Source organism: Phyllostomus discolor, chromosome 5 (assembly GCF_004126475.2).
Source record: "Phyllostomus discolor isolate MPI-MPIP mPhyDis1 chromosome 5, mPhyDis1.pri.v3, whole genome shotgun sequence".
NCBI lineage: Eukaryota > Metazoa > Chordata > Mammalia > Chiroptera > Phyllostomidae > Phyllostomus > Phyllostomus discolor.
The window spans coordinates 35,124,273-35,152,018 of record NC_040907.2 but is presented as its reverse complement, the minus strand read 5'-3'; the positions used below and the strand labels follow the sequence as shown (position 1 = coordinate 35,152,018).

The window sequence follows — 27,746 nt, the reverse complement described above, 5'->3', positions numbered from 1 at the left end:
TACTAGGTGCCAGGCACAGAGATAAACCCAGTCCTGAGTGTTGTGGAGGTCATGAAGCATAGACAAATCCACTGATTATGCAGGGCGTGTAAGGCCAATGACGGAAGGGAGCTGGCAGTGCTAACAGAGGCAACTCTAACCCAGCGTGAGTCAGAGAAGCTTTCCTGCATGCAATAGGCCTCCTGTTTGCGTCATGGTGAAGAAAAGCAGAAGGATGTATGAGACCAAGGGATCTTTTCGGGTGTAGGTATGGAATAGCGCGATGCAGTTCCACAGTGGGAGCTAAATGGAAGGCAGGAAGCTGCAGGATGGGAGGCGAAAAAGGAGGGCAGCAGCCAGGCCACGGAGGGTCTCCTGGGCCTGGTGAAGGTGGCTGGGGTTGGTCCTGATCAATTTAGTAGCCGTCTCTGAGATCACATCTCAACTGTGTGCCTACAGCAAATACACCAGTTCACCATGAAATACAAACAAAATGTCACTGAGAGAAAGAATATGTTATTTTTTTAGGCTCACTGCTGAATTTTCTTTGGGGCTCTATTTTTCTTCCTGAATAGATCACAGGCATTTTTAGCATCAGTGTAGTTTATCACCACCTAATGTTACTGTTCCCATTTTGCATTCTAAGGTCATTTCCAACTCTGTTCAGCGAATGTTATCCTCCTTCTCCTGGCACAGTACCCTGAACAACTTGATAAATATGTGCTGAACTGGGCTGGATTCATTGAACAACGACTAAGTGAGGTAACATTCCAGGGGTATGGAGATATAAAAAGATGATTACTACAGCATTTTCACCTCAATAAACTTAATCTTCTTGATGCAAGTGAGATATGCATGGCAATCATATACATACCTCAAGGCAGGCTGCAAGGTGATGCATTCGTTCAGTAGTGGCATCTGCACGTGGTGGGAATCTGAACCTTACTCTCACAGCACTTTCACCAGACATTCAACTCCTCGAGTGCAGGGGACTATGTCCCCCTTTCCTACTAAATTCTCAGAAACCACCAAACAGTGAGGGCTTAGTATTTATCACATGGATCTATTTAATACTCACAACAACGCTGGAATGTATAAATCATTTTACAAATGTGGAAAGTGAGGCTCAGAAAAATCATGTCCCTTGCTTGAGGTTATAAGGTTAGTAAGTAGTACAGTAAAAAAATAACAATGGTAATAATTATTTTTTAATCTAAGGAAGCCTACCCTCTATTCATCATTCTCTAAATGTCTCTGCCACAGGATTCTCTTCTCATACTAAGATGGAAAATGTTCTCTCTCTCTGAATGAAAGCTGAAGTTTATAATCTGAGTTATTGAACTCTGGCCAGCTTTTTTTTTTCCTTCTGCTGCCTGTTTTAGTTGTTTCAAAAGACACTGAGTGGCTTTAAGACAGATGGCTCTGCCACATAGCAGGTAAGGACATTCTTTAACACACAGTTTCCCCATTCCCTTCCCAGTCTCCAAATGAGAATTAATCCAACTTCAGTTTAATTCAATAAATCTTTATGGAATACCCACTGTGTGCTAGGCACTTTTCTCAATACTTCCAAAAAATACACACAACATGACAGTCTTTGAACCTGTCCCTCTTGGGATTAAATCATATCTTAACCACTTTCATGTGTAGTAGGACCTCAAGGGAGGCTAGTAAACTCTCTAGGACAGAGACCAACTGAACCACTTATCTTTATAAAGCAGTACAATGTTAATACACAGTAGGCATTTGAATACATTTTCATGGAATGAATAAATCTTTTAAATTTTGCTCTGTAATTAGACAGACCTGGGTTCAAATTAAATCCTGGCCTAATCAACTACTGGTTGTATAACCTTAATTTACCTTTCTAAACTTCAGTTAAATCATCCATAAAATAGGAAAATTCACATTTACCTTTTAAGATTGTTCTAAGGATGAAGATTGTTCTAAGGCAATGGTGTGTGTGAGGCACAGTGCCTGACTCATAGTTAGATCTCAAGAAATAAAAGTGAATTTCATCATTGCTAGTCTCACTTCTAGGTCACCTTCACTACTTATTATTGTCATCATTATTATTATTTTGTAGCTTCAACTAGATAACATGATGAAGGAATGAAGTTTGCCAGTTAATAAATATTTTGATTAATATTTCAATATATATCATACAGACATCAATTTTTAAAGATTTAGAATACAATGTTCCACGTTAAATCTAAAATAATCAGAAGTCATCCTTTCTTTAATAATTGGGAAGATCCTAGAGATCTTGCATTGTATAGCTCTGAAAAAAAGTTAACTGTTTTTTCCTTTGGGTAACACAGAGCTTGCTATCATCTAGAACAGGATTTCTCAAACTTTACTGACTATAATTAAACAAAGAAAAAAAAAAGTAAGAAATATATTGAATTTCATACCCTAACTCAGAACATAGACAACTGAAAAAGTTTGACGATATAATACTTACCCTTACTAAGTATCAGCCACTGATACTTTTTTTAAATCTTTTATTCCATTCTACTATGCTGTTTTAATTTTTTTTAATTCTGGTCAAGACACTAAAATATTTGGCAAAATTAGAACCTAATAATTTACTAATATTATTTGTCTATTAGAATATTTTGAGGGTATACTTTAACTTACTCTCCTATCAAGCTATGAAGTTGTATTAATTCTGTTTTATATTAATATATTAAGAAACTAGCCCTGGCTGGTGTGGCTCAGTGGATTGAGTCCTGGCCTGCGAACCAAAGGGTCGTGGATTGGATTCCCATGCCCAGGTTCTGGGCCGGGTCCCTGGGGGTGGGGCATGCAAGAGGCAAACAAACACAGATGTTTCTCTCCCACTCTTTCTCTCTCCCTTCCCCTCTCTCTAAAAGCAAATAAACCAAACCTCAAAAAATACATATTAAGAAACTGAAACTCAGAAAGGTTAGGTGACTTCTACTAAATAGACTTTCACAAGCTGATGACAGACCCAAGACTCACAGTCTTCTTACTGTGGTTCAGGATTTAAAAAAAAAAATTATAACTCAATTCAAAAAACAACTATTGAAAAAAAACAACAACTATTGAGTACCTACTATGTTCTCAGCACTGAAATAAACGATCATCTGACATGACCTCCCCTGGAGGGCTGACAGACTACTAGGGAAGATAAGCATAACTTGGCGCATGCACTTGGAAGTCTAAATGGGTAGTTTTCTAGTCTGGAGGAAATAAGTCTATCCCCAAACCACCACCCTCCTTCCTTTGGCCATACATTATCCCACAAAATAAGCAGTGGTACCTGTTGGTGAGAGAATGCAGCATAGTCTTCTAATGGCACAGTTCTTTACAATATGAAATAAAGTCAATATTGTTCCTCCTATTGCTTTTTGGCACTGTAACCCTGAAAGCAATCTGCAATGTGACTTCACCAATGAGCATCATCATCATAACATGACACTATAATCAGAAGAGTGCTTTAATGCCAATTCCCTCTAAATAACCAATATGTAATTTAGGAACATCTTTAGGGTGATTACAATTTCTGAGAAACCATGACTCAATAAAGACAACTCTTGACCCTGCAAAACAATCAGGAACCTATAGTTCTCTGATCTAGACATTCCTTTAGCTATCAATTCAAATAAAATCATAAACCAAGTCAAAACACCCTGAGAATCCTAACCCATAACTTCTACTTGTCTCTCCAGCTTTATCTTTATAAATCCTAACCTGATTCACACCAGACTATTTATCATTTCTTAAGCAAGTTCCTATCTCAGTGTCTTTACTCCTACTCTCCCCTCGACATGGAATTCCCCTTTCCCCTAGTTTTCTGACTATTTAGCTTTCCTGGCTCCACTCAAATGGCATTACCTCCATGATGGCTTGTTTCTCCCTCCCAACAAGAAAGAAGGTCTCCCTCTGTGGTACATTGTATCTCCTTTGCCAAGACACTTTGCATTCTTCCTGTCATTGTCCTTACCTACTATATTGGAATTCATGCTTTAAATACTGTCAAATTCCGGGAGACACCTAGAATGTGGTTTACACGCAACAGACATGAAGCTGTGTTTGCTGATTCCACAATGAAAAAGTTGATCTAGAAAATGAATTGTTCTCTTCTTTTTTCCCTAGAAAAGTGAACTTGGGCCAAGCTGGATACATTCCCAAACACTCTAGAGCTAGGGCTTCTGATATTGCTAACCATGTAACCTAAGGCAGGTGGTTGAGCTTTATTTTCTCTAAAAAGGGGTTAACAGTACTTGTCCTAACTACATTAAATAGATCAAACTGATACCATAGGACAAAAATTATACAATGTTTAGAGAATATGAGAAATGATCTCCAGTAAATTTTGGAGCTATGGGCTCACAGTTGGTATAATCTTAACAGTAATCTCCCTAAACTATCGGGTTGTATGAATTTTCCAAGAAATAGGTCCATTACAGCACAATTATGCTAGGAACAGCTGAAGTTCTAGAAATGCAAACTTGCTCCTCTGTTCTTGGAAAATTCATACAATCCCATAGTTTAGGAAGATTACTGTTAAGACTATACCAACTGCGAGCCCACAGCTCCAAAATTTACTAATTAGAGACCAATATAAGAGTTTTTACTAAAGCTCTTTTAAGCTAAAAGTCTTTATTTCTTCTTGCAGATAACCTTAAGCCATGGTATAAGGCAGAAGGAAATTGAGATGCAAGTATTGGCTTAAATATGGGTGGATTTTTAAAAATTTTAATAATATGAATACTTATCTAGCAAGAAGATACTAAGGATATCCATCCACTTACCACTCCTCTGCTCATCCACCTGCTCAAATCTCTCACCCAATCATTTCTTTTTGGTCTTTCATTAATGTGTGAGATTTTTCTAGGCTAAACTATGTAGAAATGTCTCTTATACCAACCTTTCTCCAAATTCAAGCCCCTTTCTTCCACAGATATATTTCCACCCATACAAACACATTCTAAAAATCAACCACAATCCTTCCAGAGAGCTTCTGCACCACATACAAGGCTGCTTACAAAATCCTTAGACGAACCCTGGTGAAACCTTGAAATAGATACACATGGAAAGAGAAAAGTTCTGTTGTCTGTTTCACAGTAAAGGCCATTTTTATAAAAGCACAGGGTCTGCAAAACGGCACTCTAGGGATCAGATCTATTTGGGACCCTTCCCGCTAGTTTTAAGGATGAAATTGAAGGAATTAGAAAAATGACTCCCCTTCACATCCTTCCCATGATTGTATGAAGTGGAATTCAAAATCCATGACATTAAAACAGTGTGCTAAGGCTATGTTTTCAGCATAAGTCTTGAAGCCCTTCAGGAACTACTTATATTACTTCTTTATCCTCACTGGTGACAGGTCCCAATTTAAAGTAATTTGTGAATTTATTTATTCGCCCCTTCAGAGCTTGGGGGAAAAGTTACAAAATTAGGTTTGGCCTAACACCAGTCCTAACACCCCCACTATCCCTTCCCAAGTGCGTGAACAACAGCTACATCAAAACCGTGGTGGAGATTTTCCTCCTTTCTCCTTTTTTCCTTCAAATGGGAGGGCAATAAATTGAGGGTCAGCATTCTGCTCACATCTCCAACACCTCTTCAGTCAATCCAATCACTTCTGGAGCTGTTTGCACTGCCAATGCCATCCATCACTCTGCCTCACCAAGCAGGAGAAGGAAAACTAATGGCAAGTTAGAAAAATCTCATTAAGCCACTTTTTGCTTCAGCCTCTTCACCACTCCTTGAGAAATAGAACTTCAAAATTCAGCCTATTGGGAAAACAAGAGGGATAGAGAAAAAAGCTGATGTAGTGAAGGGGAAAACAATAGCTCCAAAGTAAGTTGGTTTCTGGGGCAAAGTCAAATAATTCATATATATATATATATATATATATATATATATATATATGAGTTCATACATATGTATATATATATATGTATCAGCAAAGATGAGACCATAACAATTAGCTTTAACCTGTTTTTCTATCTGGTTGACTTTTGAATTTCCTAACAGACTTTCATGAAACTAAAAAAACAGCACAGGTTAAAATTAATTAATTTTATGTTTACCTTTTTTCTCTTTTAATGACTAAATCCCAAGTTAATTCTAATTTTAAAGGCAATCATAGCTATACCTTCCAAAACCCTTGGAGAATGCAGAAACCTTAAAGCCATACAATTCCAGAGAAAATCTGAAGGCTTGTCTATATTTAAAAGCCACTGTGTGTCACACTCACACTGTCCCATGAGTTCTGGGGAGAGGATGGAGGCTATGAGGGTAGTGCATGATGCCATTTCTCCTCAGGACATCAGGCATGGGCAGAACGATGGACAGAGTGAAGGAGCCCTAACGCCCTCTAAGCACCTTTCATGTTCAGGTTCTCTGTATAACTAGTGCCTTCTGATAAATACTGGTTCCCATCTGATCCATATAGAACCCTGCGAGTTGGGCGTTATCATCCCCATCTTAGGGATGAGGAAACTGAGGCTCAGAAAGCTGAAGTATCTCATCCAAGATCACATATTACTAAGTGGAAAAGTCAGGATTCCAATCCAAATCCACCTGACTTTACCATCCTTTGAACTACCTGGTTTCTTAAAACAAACAGCAATCTTTCCTGAGGGCTGCCTGTCCACATAGACCGTGAAGGTCCTCAGAGTCCTGAGACTGACTCGGGGTCCCATGGCCTCTGAGCTGGGCTGCCAACAAAGACATGGGAATAACAGTATCTAGTAGACACAAATCTGATTTTCCTACACATATATGAGTCGATGTAATATGTTTTTAGCCCCATCTGCAAACTGGCCCTCTGGGTCCTAATCACAATAACAGGTTGTTTTCAGGATTAGAACCTTTTCATTACAGAGGCGATTAAAATATAATCAAGCTAGAAAGTTATCCTCCCCCAAAGCCACCTAAAACAGAGAAATTCCAAAATAAAACCAATTTACATATTTTAGCCCAAATTAAAAAGTAAAAGCTAAGGGATCCCTTTTAATATCCTGAATAATAAATGCACATTTATGTAAAGCTTCCTTTGGGGAACGGTTACTATGAGGACAACTTTCTCAATATTATTCATAAATATCACTTTTGTTTTGGTGTTACAGTAAGAATCTGGACTTGTGGGAATTGTACTATCTGTGTCGAATGCATCAACAGAGATAATTAATATTGAAGACATGTACAATATCCAGACTTTTAGATGTGTGGTCGGCTGCATTACAAAAAGTAACATAGAAAGGAGGAGCCAAATTTGGTCAAAATCACAAACTGCAGGGACTTAGTCGTTTACCCCATTTTAAGTGAGCACACTTTCCTAATGAAAGTTTCATTAGTAAAGATTGCAAGTTCTCAGGCTTTCCACTACAGACTTTTAAATAGCACTTAGAGCTAAAGTTTATCATTAAAGCTATATTTATTACTACTGCATCTTCAAAGGGGGCACTTGAAAAAAAAGTTCAACTGAGCTTGTTATTTTTTCATGTACAAATTAGAAAGCAGAACTCTAAAAGGTTTAGACTGGCAACTTAGGAAAACACAGACTACTTGAGAAGCCGCTGTTGGTAATCCCAGGGCACACTGGGGGTCATGGCTGTCCATCTATTACTCCCCTCACCCACATACACACAGAATGCAGCACCCAAGTGTGTATGACAAAGTGACTCTATGATCTTCTCCACTAACAAACTTACAGTTTGCACAGGGGCATGCCAAGAGGGTCACTATCTTCTCGGGTTCTCCTTGGAGGCTAACATGGGAAAAGATATTCAAAGAATCATCTGTGAGAAGCAAGGCATTCTTATTTCTGTAAAATTAACAGGCTGTAGACAAACTCCATGGCCAGCTGATGGAAAGACAAGTTTCTTTCAACTGTCCAAACTTTACTTTTTCCTGAGCATGGACATCTGGATACATGGAACCTTATAGACAAAAGTGTCCAGAAGATCTTTTACTTTTATCTTTTGGAGTTATGCCTAAACTAATAAATATGAAAGGAAAAACATTTAGGTACTTGAATGTTCCAACAGATATTTTCTCATAATTTTATACAAACCTCTGTGTATAATGTTTAATCTTAAAATCCCTCACCCCAACTTTATCCCCAGTCACAAGGAGTTTCTACTTATGTCTTTTGATTAATGTCAGAAGATAAATAGTGACCTTGAATTCTCCATTCCGAAGAAAGGCATATAAGTTAGTTCTTGACAAATACATCTTCATCCAACAAAAATGATAGCTATCCTCTATTATGAACACAGTTGACCAAACAACTTCAAAGGCTAATTATTAAAGAAGAGTAGATAATTAGAGGTAATTCATAGAATGATCAAGAGTAGATTCAATGTTACAAAGTGCATAGAGAGAGGAAACCTCCATGCTGTGGTGTGTTTTTCAGAATTTGCCATCTTGGCTGTAATTGTTTCTCTGCTTCCTCATATCCTGAAAAAAGGACTAAACTTCTTATAGAAAAAGATTTGTGAATTGCATATTTATATCTTTAAAATTAGTATTTTTTAAAATATTTTATTTATTTTATTTTTAGAGAGGGAAGGGAGGGAGATAGAGAGAGAAACATCAATGTGCAGTTGCTGGGGGTCATCGCTTGCAACCCAGGCATGTACCCTGACTGGGAATCAAACCTGCGACACTTTGGTTCACAGCCACGTTCAATCCACTGAGCTACGCCAGCCAGGGCTTAAAATTAGTGTTTTAAAAGTTAAACTCAATTTTAAATGTTATTTTCAAATCAAGGGTCCAAGAGAAGTTATTTTCAAGAGAGACCTATAACTTGTAAATTTTTTGCATTAAAAATTATATATGCTAAGGCTTTGCATTTTACTTATATGGTTAAAGATGAGGCTTTCCCCAAACAACAAAAAATAAAACACAAGCACAACAATTACACTGACCTTATTTCTCCAACATTTTCACTGCCTTCTCAACCAAAATTTATTTAAAAATTTCACTATGGCATTCAGAATTTCTTGATCCTTACAGAGAGGGATCCGTAGTGAAGGGGGTAAATATCTCTGGTGTTAGATACAAGGATCTGAATAATGATCTCCGCCAAAGCAAAAACGGTCAGTTCTAAAATGGTCCGGCAAAAGGTAAAACCTCGGGTGTGGAGGGAGGGCACGGGGAAGAGGAAAAAAAACAGATAGAGATACAGAGATAATGCCGCCAGCCTATAAGGAGCACTGACACTACATAAGTTCTTTCTTAATGAACATAAAAGAAACAGCACAAATATTACCATTAAGGAGAGTGAATGTGAACATCCAAAGCATGCTAGCTGGCTGGCTGACTGCTTTTTCATTTTTTGTTCTTTTGTAGCAATTCCATTTCCAAAGTGCTTGATTCCTAACACTGATGATGCTCCAAAGCTATTGTGAGCACACTGCCTGAATACTTAATGAGATAAACAACAAACAAAATGGCTCATCTTTGGTGTCCCCAGCTAGCATCCCAAACTGGATATAATTAAAGGTGTGAACAAGCAAGCAAGGAAGTAATGAACCTGTGAAGTCAAGGTTCTAAGAAATTATGGGGCATGTGGAACAACTCCAGTTCAAATTTGTCACTTGTTATATCTTACAACAGCAAAGTGCAGACCCACATGTTGGTACCCTTCTCCATTCTTGTCCTCTTGCCTTTTTTTCTTTCCATTTCTAGATGGCTGATTTATGACAATTACTGCTTGTGACAACTCCTACCCACCCACCCACAGATTACCTACCTTTATTTTTACCCTTAGAAAGCTGCTGACCTATATAAGCCCTATATCCTTCAAATACACTGAGATTATAAAACTACAAGGATGTTTCCAAAACACACACGCAAACTCATCAAACAAAGCACGAGATGCTAACACAACCACTCTATCTCTTCCTTGTTTTTGTCAATGGTTAAAGAATAGATTCAAATGCTCCCAAGGCAAAAACAACTCTCCTTTCCTATACACAGATATTTTATTTTGAACCCAGCCCCTTGATGGAAAGGGCAGCTTCTAGCTCTCAAATATGGTTACAGATTTGCACATTTATAGTTCTCAAGTGTCAACTAAAGAAAGGTGTTTAGCTATAATGAAAGTCCACAGGGCCTGGATATATCTTTTTAATGAAGTTTTGTATTTTTCTAATAAGAGAACTCTTGGAGTTTGTGAGGAAAAGACACCACTTCTTATGGGAAGCCAGCCCAGTTAGGTTTTCTTTCCATTTTTGGATGTACACATACTTGCAAGTGTGCATATGTACACATTTGGTAAAACCAAATAAGGAAATCTTAAGACAGGTGCAGGATTCCAGAAACACGCATGCTTACACTGACACACACAGTCTCTCTCTCTCTAACACCCGCATTCTTTCCACATGTCTCTCAGATGGATGGGGGAATGGATAGTGGGCAATAAAAGGTTGACCGATTTCAGAAGGGGAATCGGCCAATTCTGTACGACATGGCCCATCAACTGGAAAATAGTAAGATACAAGCTTGAGAATGTTTATGCCCCGTCATACCCCCCAAATTCCCAATGACATTGGGAAAAAATACTGCATTGCAGCACTTGCCAGCGCATACTCATGTGTCTAGCATCCGCTGGCCAGCTCACCAACAAATGTACATATTAAGTGACCAGGCATATAAATTAAGTGCTTAGGCCACAGATCATTGGACCTGATCAAGAAATTTGTCAAGGCTGAAGTACTTCTGTCCATGCACAATGTCCTCTATCAAGACCACCATTCCTTACTGGTGGTACATACAGATAATTTGTTTCACTTAAAAAAATTAAAGCATTAAGATGCAAAGGGCTAATTGAAGCAGCATATCTCTTCAAGGTAGGAATAGCATTGGATTTCATATAGGAAGAGAATCCATTCACAATAGGAAATAAGCGCAAAGGGAAGAAATAAAACCAAAGAAAAGGACTTGCCCAGAGGAAACCCTTTCATTGTTCATGGTAACTCTTACTTGAGAAAAACACCTTGATTCACCTGCAAATTATTTTAGAGACATTGAACACACACGCGCAAAGCAACATTCATGCAATGATTTCTAGATTTGAAATTTCAAATAGATTATCTCCAATAGAAATGTTAAATTTAAAATATCTGAAGTTTAACATGTCTCAAACCCTATTTTAAGACAGAGTGTAGAAGTAAAACGCAAACACGTAGCTCATTTTCTCTTTTTCTTAAAAAAAAATCTATTGTTATTGCCTTACAACGATCTGGCCTTCCTTTCGTAACAAAATCTTGAATATTCAAAGGACCAAGAAAAGGTTTCAGGGAGAGAAAAAAAGTTTTAACGTTTTGGAAAACTATCAGACAGAAACAACCTCATGTATACTTGGTCAAAAGGATGACTCGAGTGAATGGCAGTTAGGAATGAATGGGACCGAGATCATATATGAATGGTTAAGTTTTGTTAGATTTTTCTTCCAAATCAAAATTGTCTTGTAAATCAATAATTCTCAGAATAAAACTTTCAGCTATTTCCCCACCTATGTTCATTTTACCTTTTCGAAACTTAAATATGAAATGATTCAGCCATTACATTACAATGAGATACATGGACACTCTGATCATTAAAACTGTGATGAATCAGGTGTTTTTTTGCAGAAATATTTCCAATCAGATTTTCATTTCTTAATAAATGCACACTCAGCCTTGTGCTTCTATAAAGGCACAACTCCACATGCAGGTAGTAGACATTAATATTTTTAAGACAAAGAAGTGAAAAAGGTCAGCAGTAAAACCACGTGTCTTTTTTATGACCCAAGATAAGGTGCCAGTTCTGATAGAAATTGTATTACCCTAACAAAAAATGATGAAAAATTCTCAGAAAAAATTCTATATTGGAGCGAATAAAACACAATTCTATTTTTCATAGCAACACGTTCACACACTCAAGACATGGGAGCAAGGTTCAAGTATATGATAAAACTATCTATTTATTTTCACCCTAAGAGTCAAAACAAATTTTTAAAAATCTTCAATAAGGATACAAAACAAAAAGAAGAATCGGCAAGGAAAAAAGAATGAAGGGTGGGTGCTATGCAGAGATTTGCAAAGGAGGGAGTAAAACAATTAAGAGTTCTTTCAATAAAGCCAATTATATTTCTTAATCTTTTATCACATTTCAGTATTTTTTTAATCTCTCATATTTGGGCTTAAAATTAGCTATATGATTTGGTATCAAATTTGCCTCTCAGGAAAAAACCATAATTGATCATCATTTCAGTTGTTTTATTACCTTCTATTTGCCTAAATACTATACCTTTCCGTTCTTCTGATACCCACCACCATGAGAAAAAGAGAATAACAGTAAGGCACATTTAGAGAAAAAGCGAGAGGTGCCTGCCACCAGCTCACACATGGGTCCCAGACATTCAGAGACACTGAAAAAAATCAGCTTTTCACTCAGTTTATGCCAAGACCAGAACTGGGACCAAATGCCAAATTGAAGGCAGTGGTTACAAGGGTACAGCCTAGAGATACGGACAGGCAGGCATAGCAAAAGGCTAGAATACAGTTTTTCATTCGTTATTTTAAAAAGTAATTTCTACTCAGGATATAAAATGAGAGATACAATGAACCCCGCAGAACTGTAGTATCAACATCTGATTTAGTCAAAACACCACTATCACTTAGCACAAAATCATTGTTTAGGGTAAATCTATTCTACCTATATTCCACCTATGGATGGATATTTGCTGGAAATTTCTAAGAAATCATTTGCAGAACCTATCAGCTGTGGGAGTTTATTATGTCCCCTTCAACTTCATTCAATATAATTTACATTTTTTTTCAAATGGGCTCATAGGATTCCTTGCGATTTTTCGCATGTACAATTTCACAGCAGGGAAAAGGTGGGTGAGGGGGAAAGAGAAAGGGAGAGAGATTCCCTACCCTCCCTTCCCCCTCTCCTTCTCTCTGTTTTTTAAATTAAAAAAAAAGAAAAAAGAAAAGAAAAAAAACAAGGGAGACAGAACAGATGCTTAAAAATAGATTTCTAAAAATCACTGTAAACCAGAGTTAGAAATGTAATTAACACCTATTTATAAAGAATAATTAAAGTTGGGCTGGCCACAAAGAACAGCAAAGATAATCGAGGTCCTGTCCCCCCCTTTTTACACTGTTTGCAGTGTGTTCTCATGATAGCCACCTGCTCCCTACTCGGCTTTTCCTCTGTTCGTTTCCCCGGCAACCTTTCATTGGGTTTTCCTCCCAGCTATCGCTTTCAGTTGGGCTGCTCGGTCTAATCTTATTTGTTTTACACCCATCAAAACAAGCAGCCAGACAAAGGCAATCCTCTAAGAATGGGAAAAAGACCACAGCTTTGTTATAACATCTATGCAGAGCGAAAAGTCCTCCCCAGGCTTTTCTAGTGAGAAATAAGTGAGATGGATATGAATTTACAGCCTCCCCCCATACCCAGCTTTGAAACCCCATGAAAGCTATTGCTGGTGAAAATTTAAAGTCAAAGTGAGCACTCGTGGCATCTGATCTTGCCATTTTGTGCTGTATCTCTAGGGTCAACATTAGGCGACAGGAGCGACACTCAAGGAGTTTCCCTGCTGCTTCTTCTTCTTCTTTTTTTCCTCCCGAAATAGATGCTAAAAATAGATTTACTACTTTGGCAGATAGGTTTTCCACTTCTCTTTCTACATCCAAAAGTACTGTTTCACAATTGCATCTGTGGGTACTGAACCTTACCTCCTCTACCCCAACCTTCCCCATCACTCCTAGTACGAGACTGAAAAAGAAATGTGCCTTTAACTTTAACAGTCGTGCAATTCCGTTGAAAGCTCACTGAGGCGGTGGACCTGCCAGCCAAAAGCAACGGTGACATTGTGATTGTCAAAAAAGACACCAACCTTGCTTGGCTAAAATGTGTGTTTTATGGAAGGCAGTGTGTGTGGCTGTGTGCATGCAATGCCATTACACTTGGAGATGGATTCTGGTTTTTGGAGAAGAGAAATACTAATAAACACACACACACACACACACACACACACACACGATCTGCACAGTGATTTACGATGCACAGTCCACCATCCTTACACACACACACAATCGGCTGGAATCTCCAAGCTGTCTTCCTCTTTTCACTTACCATCTTCAAGCCATTCCACTCCATCTGTGATCAGAAGAAGATGGACCCTCACACAGTGTGTCAAAAGCGGAAAGGAACGTTATGTAAAAGCTGACATTCCTTCTTACAGCGCTGCTGCCCAGAGAAGGAAGCAACAACTCAACACGCCAGGCACCGCTACACATACAAGCCGCCTCCTCTTTTTTATGAGGTCATGACAGGAAACTCTTTGAAATACAAGATGCAGCATTTACTGAAGCCCAAATAAATCACTCTCTTTGCCGTTTTGACTGCGCAGTCCCCTGAAACACAACTGCCCATCTCAACGTTCAGCATCCAGGAGCTGCCTCTTAAGGTTTAAATTTCCAGCACGGAAATGGAGAGATTCCTAACCCGGCTGCATCCACCTCCTGCCCCACAAAACCCAGGCACGTAGACAAACCCCCTCTCCCTTTACAAAAAGAAATCCCTCCTTTTGCCATTATGGTCTCATGTAATATAACCTCTTTCAACAAACCAGCAATTATTTCAGCCCACCTTCCCCCCACCCCTGCCTTTATGTTGAAGGGAAAGCTGACAATGACCTGTTAAAAATGACAATCTATTTCCCCACTGCTTTTCAATAAAAGGATCTACCCTCACTCTCTACACAAAAGAGATAGTAAATGTAGGAATCAAACAGCAGCAGAGAACTAAACTCTTGGTCAAGGTGTAGATGCTTTTCTTCCCTCCAGCAACACAAACAACAGATTATAAATCTAGTCATACCTACCATAACCATTCTTATTGGCAAATATTGGGTCTCGCAGAGCTTCGACTCTTCTCTTAAAATTTGCAAAGGTTTCAGAATATATATTTTTAGATGATTACTATTGTTATATATTTTTAAAGATCCACAAAATATAGTGTGGATAATTGTAAAGTAAATCAACTATTTTAGGGGGGGTGGGGAGAGAAAGAAAAAAAAGAAAGAAAAGGAGCAGTGAGCTGAAACCCCCCGATTCTAGGATGTAGATAAGAACAACTGAACAGAGCCTTGCTGAAATTGGCTCGAAGCTTCCCCTTTTTACATCCATTTATGGGACCATCTGTCAGCCAAAGCCATGATCTGATTGGCTAGGGAAACGCAGGGAGGCGTTGCAACATCAGGTGCTATTTAAATTAGCTACTGCCAGATTGACGATGTTAATGATTTGGTGACCTCTACAACAACAGAGACCAGATTTCTGAACTGCTTCTTGTGTCTGGTAATTAAGGCCAGGCTGAAGCAACAACAGCCATACTTGTATTTTTACCTTTTCCCTCCTCCCAGCTCAAAAGTACTGTAACAACTGCAGGTCACTGGCAGCTTGTAAACCTAACAGTAGGAGTGTCCCCCCTTTTCCCTTGTCTCGAGGGCTATACCACCCCACCCCTGACAGAGGGCTTTTCCTATATAGAATATTTTCAACCACCTTATCTTTCTCGACAGTTGCTTTCTAGTGAAATGCATATTTAATGATCTGCCTCTAGGCTTAAGGATTCAACAAAAGCACTTTAATGTGCTAATACATCTACATTTTAACTTTATTTCCCAATATTGCTGATTTTTAGTAAGTAAAGCTGCTTCTGCAGCTACCATGGCCAGCGTTTCAAAAGAAAGCAAGTTTGAGAGTGTGCTTGCTTGGTGAACTGGGTTCATACAAGTTTGCTTCAGAAAACTCTTTCCTAATAAACAAAAAAGAAAAAAAGCTGGGGGGAGGCAAGGGGCAGCTGTCAGCCTCTACCTTTCTGCCTTCTGTCTAAGCTTTTCAAAACAGAGAATGATGAATGATTTATTTAAATGAATTTATTTCTTAACTTGGATAGAGGCATGATCTGAATTTTTAAAAATCCACCAAAACACATCTTCTCTTTGCTTTCCCTATTGCTATAGAGAAAGGTAAAGCATGCTTTTGACAACGCCTCATTTCATAACCTGTGCAGAGTGCTCATGTTGTTTAACTGAACACGTGATTTTGCTTCTCTCCTTCATATGATGCCCTTTTTCTTTGGCCTCTTAAAAGATTTGCAAAGAGACATTTAATAAATGTGTAGTGATGTACAGAGTTTGTCTGTGTTATACAATTCATAACCTGTATTCTACCAAGCCTTCAGTAGTATAGTATTTTATTCTTGTTTGGGTTTTTTAAGTGGCTTACCTGAAGAGTTTGTGCTTTACTTCTATGCAGAAGACTAATTTATCCATATTTATTTAATTCATAAGTTAATCATTTTGTTCCTCAATAAATACACAGAGGTTACAAATATTACTAAAGACAAAATTCAACATAATCTTTAATCTCTGGCTGAAGTTGACAGCGTGATGGGATTAGGTAGATAGGCCGAAAATCATTGTATACTCTGGGCTTCAAAGTCCAAGAATAAATGGGTCTATGAAAAATTATTAGAAAAGAAATAACCTTTACATTTTTAAAAATTACAACTATTCTCTATAAACTACTGTCATAAACATACACATTTACATATATATATACACACTTTTAAAATACAGATATACCATAAAATAATATGTGTTGTCTACACTATATGAACTATTAGGCTTGAATATAAATAAATTCAGCTAGTAGAAATAAAAAACAAATGGAAGAAAAATGGAAATGTTCAAACTATAATCCCTTTAATTGGAGCAATACTAAATTTAGTAAACTTAAAATAATATTTTTAGCAAATGTATAAAGTCCAATGAGTCACAATAGTATTACAGTATCTATTGAACTGTGAACTAAGGATGAATTCACAGGTTAAGTCTTTTAAAGGGCTCAATGTACATACACAGGGCAGGTACAGGTGCCTAAATCAACAACAGGAACTCTGAGTGTGATCTCACCAACATTAAAATATTGTGAAAAGTAAACATGAAAACCAAGCTGGCAAACACACAAATAAAAACAGTTCGCTCAGAACAAAATATTTACTTTGTATTTCTCTGCAGGTTATAAAAGTCAAAATTAATCAAAACCCCTCTCTCCCATTCATACTAGTCTTGGCACACTCAATGACCTATACATTAACATTATGTACACCAAAAGATATTCTGGTCACTTTTTCAAAATAGTAGCTATATATTACAGTGTAAATAATTAGCTGGTTTTGCTAGGCTAAAAAATCCATGCAGTTTGTATATTGATCACTCCTCCTAAAACCTCCACTCTTAAGTATTTCAACAGAATCCTCAAACAAATGCACAAATGTCCTCAGAGGCCTTTTCTCTAAAGACAAAGGCAGAATCCTATTGTTGGGAAAAGTCAACCTTATTATTGCATTTCCAATAGTACCATTCATCTTTCAGAGTGAGAGGCTGACCGCTACATCAGTGGTGTGACATTTGTAAAGCAACAGATTCTCAATATATTATCTCAAGAATCAGGCAGGCGAGTCTCCCAGTCATGCATGATTTTTTTTTCTGCCACAATCCACCACCACAGAAAGAAACTTGTCTCACTCAAGCAGCTAAGGCAACCTAAAAATGATATCCCAGAGCTGTGGGGCTGCCAGTGCCACTGTATCCCTCTTACCATAAATGAGCAGTTTCTTGACTCATTAATAACAATTTCCCTTAAAAGAAGTAATCTCATATCAGTCAGCCCCTCGACACCATGCACACCTCCCAAAGGTTGCAGATATCTCAGCATCAGTCGCCGGCAGCCAGCTTTCCCACACAGAGTCCAGATGGACTGTACCAGAAGCCAATTCAGCGTTAATAACTACCTACTCCGCGCAGTGGAGAAGCCTTACGTGGCACAATGGGCTAGGAAACAGCAGCCGGCTGAAACTGCAAATAAAAAAGACAACCAAATTCTCCAAAAGCACAGAAGGGGAGGAACAGAAATGGAAGCGTGAATTGTATTTCCTTGACTTCCATGAGAAAAAAAAAAGAAAAAGAAAGAAAGAAAAAAGAATCTTCTATAAACATAGAGAAAAAAATGAAGCAAAGGGAAAAACAAACAAACAAAAAAACCCAAACAGATGCTGCCCAGAAAAAAGTGACAAAATATTACCTCATTATTTAACAAAGCAGCATTAAGCGTCCTGCTGATTTCAAACATCTTGCCACAGATTTTGTTTTAAGAGAAACAGATAGAATCCTTTGCAAAGCACTCCGTCTGCAAAGGGTTCTTCAATTTTCTTGCGCACCACGGAACAGTCAATATATTATTTCCCTAGAGTTCGCACATTAAAACCTCTAGTCAGTGAGCTGAATTTTCCCCTTATCTCACACACAGTAGACTCCTGTTATATGTACTGCTCTCTTTGCAAGAGCAGCCTGCCCCAAACATGGCTGGTGTTTAAACTACTCTTTAAAGTAACAGTTCACTATATAACCACCAGGTGGGTAGAGTGCACAGATTCAAATGAACCATCCTAAAAGACTGTGATTTTTTCCCCCTTGAAATAGCTTTTGGGTGTAGGATATGACATGAGAAACACCAGCATCCTAATAGGCATCTTATCTTGTCTCTCTCTCTGTATATTGTCAAAATAAATAAATAAAATTCCTTCTCAGACTTATAGCAAGAAAACAAAACACCGTCAAATTCTAATAACTGTGAAGAATGAAGCACAAACAAGCTTTGTTTCATCAGCAAAGGATGAACAAGGAAAATCCAATCAACACAGAGTAAGGGGGAAAATAAAAAACTCCATGAAAAGATTTCCTTTAGCAAAAAAAGAAAAATATTGACTCACATGATACAAACCAAATTCAAAAATATGCATATGGACAAAACACATACAAGACGGAGACAAGAGTTTAAGGGTGCAACTTTTCTTCTGAGTAAACCATTAGATTTATTTGATGTAGTCTTTCATAATACGAAACAATCAAAAGTGTAAAAGTAAAAACACTGAAAAACAAAAAACAATCTTAAGCATCTCTCCTAAAACAGTTATACAAATAGTTACAAACAACTGTATGAGCAAATTAATCACATATCTCTCCTCAATGCTGTTCTTTTTCCCTAAGATTGGCCTTGAAGTGGAACATTTCTGTGGTATCCTATTTTGGATGTATAGCTAACTTGGTGTTGCCTTTGTACATTTTTATTCCAATTAACTTGCTCTTTTGCCGGGAATAAATACAATGTCCCAGCTTCAAAGCCTCAGGTGATAGAGGGGGTATGCTGAAAGGATAAAGAAACACCTGAACAAAAATAAATCTCAGCACTTATATTGTTATGTGGCCTGATTTTTAAGGAGAATTTTATTACTTACAGAGCATGCAAGCACCATCCTACATTCCCGCGTATCTAAAAGAGAAACCAACGCACACAGATACCTGGGATTTTGTTTTCTTGGCTGGACAGAATTAAACCCTTGGAACTTTCACATCCTCTTGCAAACACAGATGTTGACACTGGTATTTTTCCAGCCTATCCAGGCAACATTTAGACACACACAACAGTGACTGTCTCCTTCATCTTTAAGTCAAGCCTGCATCACCATTTAACCTCCTTGCATATATTAAGTTTCAAGTGACAATTTTTAACTGGGGAGTGAGAAGGACGAGTTGCTCTCATCAGATTCTGGTTGTATGGAATAAGCTAATTTGTACACTCACCATATGTCTTAAACACTAATTAAAAAATGTCACTTTCTTCAAACATTAAAATGTAATCAGCCTAGTAAATAAAATATTCTCGAGTTTTCTTGCCTTGGTGATAATTTAAAGAGTGTTTATCTCAAGGTAACCTCTCTATTTTGATTACCAAGGAAATCTTCTGATTTGAGAGAGGAAAAAAGGAGATACTGGGAGCTGGGGGTGGGGGCTGAGAAAAGAAAACCACAACTGTACGTAGCTGCACAAAGGAAAATAAGATGAAGCGGGTTTTTAAGGACCCATAGTCTAGTTACCCTAAGGCAAATCCAGCCAATCAATACCACCCATTGACGGTCTACCATCTGCCATGCTACCCAGTGATGTGGCTAAACAGACCTGTTCCATATGACCGTAGCCGGCTCATTTTCAGTCGATTAGGGCAGTTCCAGAGCATTCACGTGCATAGCACAAAACTCCAAGTCAGACTGAGCTTCTCTTCATGCCAGTCCCTCCGAGCACAGCTGCAGACCTTTTCCTCCTGTTCCGGGTGTCTGGATTACCCCTTCTTGCCCCCCAATTGAATTAGCAAAATAGGGTGGGAAGGTAGAGCAAACAGACACTCACAAATCCATGCACACACAGATAATTGCTGGTCCTTCTTCAGTGTCATGCAGAAATAGGGAGGGAATTCCATGTGCTCTGCCCTAATATGATTATAGCACACCATTTAAATAGCATCATCGGTGACTATGACCTGACATTTTCCTGTGGCTCAATTTCTTTTTATCTTCTCCCTCTTCCTTTGAAAAATAAATCTAAACTGCTGGCATTTCTTCCTTTAGAGAAAATACAATCAGTATGCCCAGATCGTGGTATAGTACATTTAAAAGCTTTTGATAAAATCAAAAGCATAATTTTCCTTTCATGAATTTTGGTGCTGGGTTTGTTTATTTTTTTTTCCTGTAGAAACATTAAGTCAAATTTTATAGGAAAATGTAAACATACCACAGGGACAAGAAAGATGCACCAGCCTGACATGGAGTGAACTGGTATGACCAGGAATTCACTGTTGATGTTCTCCTAGAGATATATGACCTGACAGTACGCTGCCTTTCTCTTCCCTAAGTAGTTTTGTCTACTATGGACCCTGGAAAAGAGCTAGAAGAATGCTACTGTGTGGGGAAATGTAGACAAATGGCTGTCTAGTATACTTAAATTGCCAAGAATTTACCTGGGCAGGTAAACTAACACAGGGGTCAATTCACACTTGATCTCCCGTCTTCTTTCCATGCTACTAAACCTTATGCTAGAACAGAAGCTGGAGGCAGAAGGATTCTTTCCAGAATCACTGTGCCTTTGACTGTACTCTTAAAGCACCGGGGTGTCTTTCTGGGAAAGAAAATTTAAAGGATAGGAAATTCTGAAAAAGGTAAATACACATTTATCCAAGAAATCTAATTTAAGTGGAGTCCCTGTCTGAACTTTTCACTGCTATATCTTTTATCATAGCCTAAGAAAACTCAGCAGGGTCAACCTGTGAACACACAGTGATTTCTGAAGATCTCTGCATGAAGAGATTTGGGAGGTCTTTTCATTTCAGTTCAGATGAGCTTTACTAAAAATAAAAATAGAAAATAAACAAAAACCCTTAGTATAAATACAAATCTTTACCAATCAAAGGCCACTGAGCAGATGAAGTATGGAGTAGCTACTCATAACATTAAAGAATATACTGTTTAATCAGATGAATAGAGTTTTGAAAATAATTCAATATAGAATTGTTTAACATTCTGGACTTAGTTATAATCCTGTAACCACAAATAAAGAAACAGATGCATAGTATAAGGCAAGAAAGGTAATTTGTAAAAGGAGGAAGAGCTGAAGGAGGGAAAGGTAAAGGGGAGAGGAAAAGAAATAAAGTAATAATAGTGCTTATAAAGTACAAATAAAAACTGCTATCTCTAACCAGAAGTCTATTGTATACCAAACACTGTACTAGGCACTTGACATGCACAATTTTACACAACATTATAGTAGTGGCAATTGCTTTATCTAAGCATTCCTCTAGAAAGATGTCTTCCTTATCTAAAAACAAGAACTTTCCTCCATTACTTCATAGAAGGGTATGCTTAGTGAATACTTTTTGAATGAATGAGGAAGATGGGCACAGACAAGAAGAGAAAGGGAGGATAGGAGGCATGCTCAATTTTTTCTCAACTAAAAATGACCAAGAGATTTCTTTGTGATGTGCTTCCAAACAGGTATGTCCTCAAAATGTATCTCATTGAATCTATCGTTATGATTAGGATGTAAATTTGGAGTCAGAAAGATACAAAGGACTAAGCTAGGAAGCAAAACATTTTAGAAGGCAGTATGAGTACCTGATTGAGTCCCCAGTCTCATTCTCTACTTCTTCCAAACCTGGCCAAACTACCTACATAGAGCAACACAGCTGCTCAGCAATATTAGTTTAATGGACTTCTATGCTCATCCCTTATAGCACAGAGCCTGGTTTCAGGCAGCATCTAGTTATGGAGAATGAAAAAAGACCAATAGTTTCACTCATCATCACCTCAAATACTTTCCAAGGCCTACTAAATTCAATTCAGCTGGGGGCCATTGAACACCTTCTTGGGAGAAAATGATATACTAGTCTCCCAAAGCCTCAGTTTCCTTGTCTGTAAAATTGTCACAATAATACTTCCCTTACAGTTTGTTCTAGGATTAATACAGATGTTGGTTTGGTGGAGGCAGCACTCCAAATGGTAGCTATTATTATTAATATGGAGGATAGCTGGGAAAACTGTATTCATTTGTACTTGGTTGCAAGATAATTCAATCATGTTGAAGGAGATTCAATTCAAAGACTCAAAACAATTAGAGAATAAGGCAATAATAATGAAGAAGGTCTGAATGGTCTATTAATATCCTAATGAAAAATACCTGCTGCAGATAAACATTTCCTTAGTCCTGTGGGCAAAGTTCAGAGCTAAATTCTTAGTGTGGAGAATAAAGAAAAATACAAATAATAGTATCCACCTTCATGGAGTTTAGATTCTTGTTGGGAAAGGGGCTTTCTTTTTTATGCATCAATCCTAGAAGTGTAAGGAAGAATATTAAAAGAATAGTATCCAAACAAAATGCCAAAATTTATTCTGTTTAAGTTAAACATATAGTGAAATAATATGGTATCTGTCTTTCTCTGATTAACTTATTTCACTTAGTGTAGTGCCCTGCCTTCTAGGTTCATCCATGTCATTGCAAATGGCAAGACTTCATTCTTTTTTATGGCTCAATAATATTCCATTGAATTTGTAACACATATAAATGTCTAATCACTATATTGTATACTTGAAACTAATTAATGATGTATGTCAACTGTAATTGAAAAATAAAAATGATAAAATAAAATACTGAAGGATAGTCAATGGTATGGATGCCACCTGTAGTGATGGGGGAAGGCTTCATGGAAGAAGCTGGAACTGAGGCTCAGCTAAAATAATGATAGGATTTGTCAAGAAAATGCAGAATATTTCACAGAACAAAGGAGGAGGAGGGGGGAAGGAAGGGGACAATGGCAGCCAGTTCATTTGAGTTATATCCCTCTGAAGTCTCCTCTGGATCTATTTCAATCTCTTCTATTTTTAAAAGTTATAAAGAGAGGAATATTATGATATGATAACTGTGGGTGAGCAAAACTCTTGCACAGTAAGGACTTTTATAAAAGGAACAGGAATTGGTATTTGTGGAGCATCCACTGTGTGTCACACAGCACACTTCATGCTTTACCTATTAATCTCATTTAATCTCAGGATTCTAAGACTTCCAAAAAGGAAACTAAAGACTAGAGAATTTAAGTGCTTTTTTGAAAAAAATCACACAGCTAGTAAAAGGCAAATTTAGGTTTTAAACTTATATATGTCCAAATTTAGTCCACACTTTTCACTGGAAATACTACCTTATATAGAAGAGTATAGATCTAAAGAAATTTCATTCTTGTTCTGTATTTTATTCTATACTCAGAAACCAATATTCAGAGTAATGTTGTTGATATCTGCTCACACTGAAAACAATAACAATTAAACAAAAGTAACCCACACTTGCAATCTCAGTACTCTGCCACCAGGTGATAGAATCCTGGTCCTATGAGACCTACAAAGTGCATGTTTTTGCCTGTTATTATTTTGTGCGCTATTCCCTCCTCCATCTCCGTAAGTGGAGGAAACAGTGCCTGATCTTCTGATGGCATCACCTGCTAAAGCCCCAAGACATTCATCTTTCCAAATATTTTCCAAATTTTATTTACCAAAAATTTAACTGTGAGCATAATTCTAAACCTCAACAATTTTTAAACAATTCTACTACAGACTGCATTCAATGAATTACAGCCCTTTGTTACTTCCACACTATACTGTGAGCTTGCAGTGGAGAAATTGTATGTTATTTGCCTCTAACACCAGCAGGTAGACTACCAGTGTCTGAAACACAGAGGGCACTCAATAAATAATATAAATAATCGATTGCAAATATTTTAGAAAAATGTTTGAACCGAATGCTTAGTGCACAATTATTTGGTTCTTTATTCACTAAAACATAACTTGTTTTTATTGAGTCACCATTAATGCTGAGTTGTTATAAAATGCCCTTTCTTGAGGTTGGTCACCAGCAGAAGCATTTCTCTCAGTGGTCACACACTTTCTTCTGCCTTATCTATGGACAGTCGACATTCATGATAAGCCTTGCCCTGCTCAGTAGCCTAGTTTACCTTTTCAACCTTCTTATTCCCAGAGAGGTTGCTTCCTTTCTTTATAGGAGGTGAAGAGAAAACATGAAAAAGAAGAAAGGCATGCTATATAACTCTCAGAAAGAGGCAACTCTCCACTTGACCCTCTACAGTCCTTTCCCTCTCTGACTCTGAAGCTGGTGGGGATGATTTAACTACTTTTACGCAGAAGGGTAAAGTTACACATTAGTGCTGAGTAGTTCATTTCCCTTAGCAACCCCTTAGCAACGGCAGCTTCAAGTTCAAAATACCTTCTTGAAGAGGATCATATCTTTAACGAAGATAAGTATTTTTTTAATGTAAGGTTTTTTGAAAAAGAAGTTTTAACATTACAAGGTCCAAAGCCGTGTAGGCCACAAATACCTATTTCATGCTACCTTTCCTTTAAAATAATATTATGTGGTAGCCATAATGACGCTGGGCTCCTGCAAAATTTCAGACCCTAGTCTTACTCTAAAATTATTCGCAGATATACAACTTTTATTTTATGGAGGCACCATAAATCCTAGGTTGTTATAGAAATTACACTGAAGTTCTTTTAAAAGGGTTATTGATATTGACCTCACTCTTCAGTTTGCTGCTCCCTTACAGAGAAGAGTGAACAAGTTTTTAAAAACTAAATTATGATTTTACAAACTATACTACAAGTAATCCAAGGTTATTTGGATGGTTTAAAGAAAAACATAAAAAAGAATTCCAACTTTCCCCCAAATTTTATTTGATACCTGCCTTGCCAACTTCATAATCCATAAAATGGATCATGGGATAATCAAATAATCATCACATTTAATTGTTTTTACATTGTCAGTGAAATGAGAATGCTTGCAAAAGGTTTTGTTAGTCTTCTACAACCCTAGGAATATAAAATGCATGTATCATATATGTTATGCATGTCATTAAAACTTCCCTCTTGTTCAAGAATTTTGAAACTCTTTTTTCATCTTAAAGGTTCCACAATTCAAACAATATACAAACATCTGCTTGAAATTTGTTCTTTATTATCTATTAATACATGCGCCTGTTGGGACACAAGGAAACAAAATGCACGAGAGTTTAGAACAATAATTTCTATGGACTTCTTCAGTACTAAAAAATGATCACGTAAGACCACACAATCTATGTGTGCCAATTCCAAGATATGAATAGCTAAAAGACAGATTTTTTCAACCTATATCTTTTACTTGCTACCAGCAGATAGCCAGACTGTGCTATCCACCTGATGTGAAGATTTACACATTTCCAGGTATACAGGGTTATACTGAAGAACATGTCTAGAAGAGTGGCCCTTATACACAGTAAGTTGTGTGATAAGTATTCCTGAAGGTAAGATCCATTTTATAATTTTATTTTAATTTTAGAGAGAGGGAGGGAGGGGGGAACATCACTTTGTTGGTCCACCTATTCATGCATTTGTTGGTTGTTTCTTATACGTACCTGACAAGAATCATGCCCACAACCTTTTTGCATCAGGCTATCGCTCCAACCAACTGAGCTAGCCGGCCAGGGCATAAAATCCATTTTAAACCACTAGGGAACACACCAAGAGGGACCAGGAGACCTAAAGGCCAGTGTTATCTCTACTACTAATAATTCTATAACCTTGTGCAAATCACTTCTTCTCTCTGAACCAGAAACTTTCTGAGTAAATAAGAGACAAAACTAGATGATTTCTGAAGTGTCTGCTAGCTCTAATATGTCAGGGCCTATAAATAAATAGTTTTTAATTAGTAAATATAAATTTTGGTAAGATTAACTCTGATTTTCAACTAATTTCACAGTATAAAAGTGCTGGATAAAGGGAAATCAAACTTTTGAAGGAGATTTTAAAATCTGCCTCAAATGAAGAGCCAGGTTATCATCATGCTCCAACATGTAGTCTGGTCACCAGAGTTGATGGAAATACAGAACCAGAGATGGTTGGTTAAAATCATCAGAACTAAGGGCTGTGACCAGGACCTTGATTAAATCCAGACACTCACTGAATTTCTGTGTATCATATATAAAATGGGGACAATGATAGTCCATAAGGTTGTGAGCCTTAAAGGAGATAATGCATGTAAGGCACACACTACAAGAGTATATGACATTCTGTTAAGCGCCCAAAATATTAACTACTTCTTATGAAACACGTGAAATTGGTTTTATAGGTCAAAGTGGGCAAATAGTGTTAATTTCATGTGGTTCAACCTAAGTTCTGTTACTCTCTTAACCTTCCATTATCTTCACTCCTTATATCAAGTCCAATTATCCATTAGGGCATTCAAGGCTCTATACAACCTGACCTTCATTTTAGCTCTCTGACTCCTCTAGAACATTCTCTTCCATGTACAGTTCTAGGCATGCCACTCTATTCTCCCATATTGGTTGGCCCTTCTACCCCATGTTTTTGCTTCTGCTGTTTCTTCCATTTGGAATGCCTCCTCTCCCTGGAAAATTATACCCATCCTTCAAGGCTTCAACCTCACTAATCAAAATTAGCTGCTTCATTATCTGAGCTTTTATAGCAGTTTATTCTTCCTGCCTCCACAGACCTCATGCCAGAGTATTACCACAGTTATTTACAGGTCTGTCTCCATGAGCTGTTTACAAGACACTCTAGGGCAAGGACTATCTTATTTGACTTTGTTTCTCTCCAGCTGAGTCCAGTGGCTTTCTCATAGACAGCACCCAGTAAGTATGCATTAAAGTAAAATTCATATATACACATGAAAGCTGAGATATGGTTTTTCTTAAAAATAAATGATAAAAAGGTGAATCCCCTCCCACCACAACCTAAATGAACTTTTGGAATCTACCCCTCCACAGAATCATTTTTCTGATAAGAGAAATCTCTGCCAAAGATAGGTCTTTTTCTCTCTAGAAATGTTCAAGTGACTAAAATCAGAAATTCTAGAGTGGAAGTCGCTCTCCAGGACAAATCCACTGAGCTGAAGCCTTTCTAAAATTCTAATCCAATCACATTGCTTCCTCGATTAATATTGATCAATGTCCATCGCCTCTTCTGCTGAAACTTTCAATGAGTGGTCTTTAAAGGGTACCCAGCAGACTTCTAACAGATTCTATAAGTTTATACACAAATGTATTAGTCTTCTTTTGCATGTCTGTTTCCACTACCAGGGTTGAGCTCCTTGAGGGTGGAGCTCATACCTGATTTATAATAAACAGTGACTGAATAAATTTAAAATGCTACCTTCCCTAAACAAAGCTTCAAATATCTGGTTTTCTCATTTTTAAGCTACAAAAAGCTATAGATAGCTCTGTTTCCCTTGCAAATTGCTTTAAAAAATTAAATACTATCTATTGAGCATTTAT

The 27,746-nt window shown here is 37.5% G+C and overlaps 1 protein-coding gene across 1 annotated transcript in view; it reads right to left on the bottom strand.

Annotated features, from left to right (window-relative positions):
* ELAVL4 (ELAV like RNA binding protein 4) overlaps positions 1–18,355 on the bottom strand; it is a 92,553-nt gene extending 74,198 nt beyond the window's left edge. The window contains 1 exon segment of the mRNA XM_036026063.1: positions 18,114–18,355. Within this exon segment, the coding sequence (XP_035881956.1) occupies positions 18,114–18,161 (48 nt within the window). The 5' untranslated portion in view covers positions 18,162–18,355.
* Between the last annotated feature and the right edge of the window lie 9,391 nt (positions 18,356–27,746).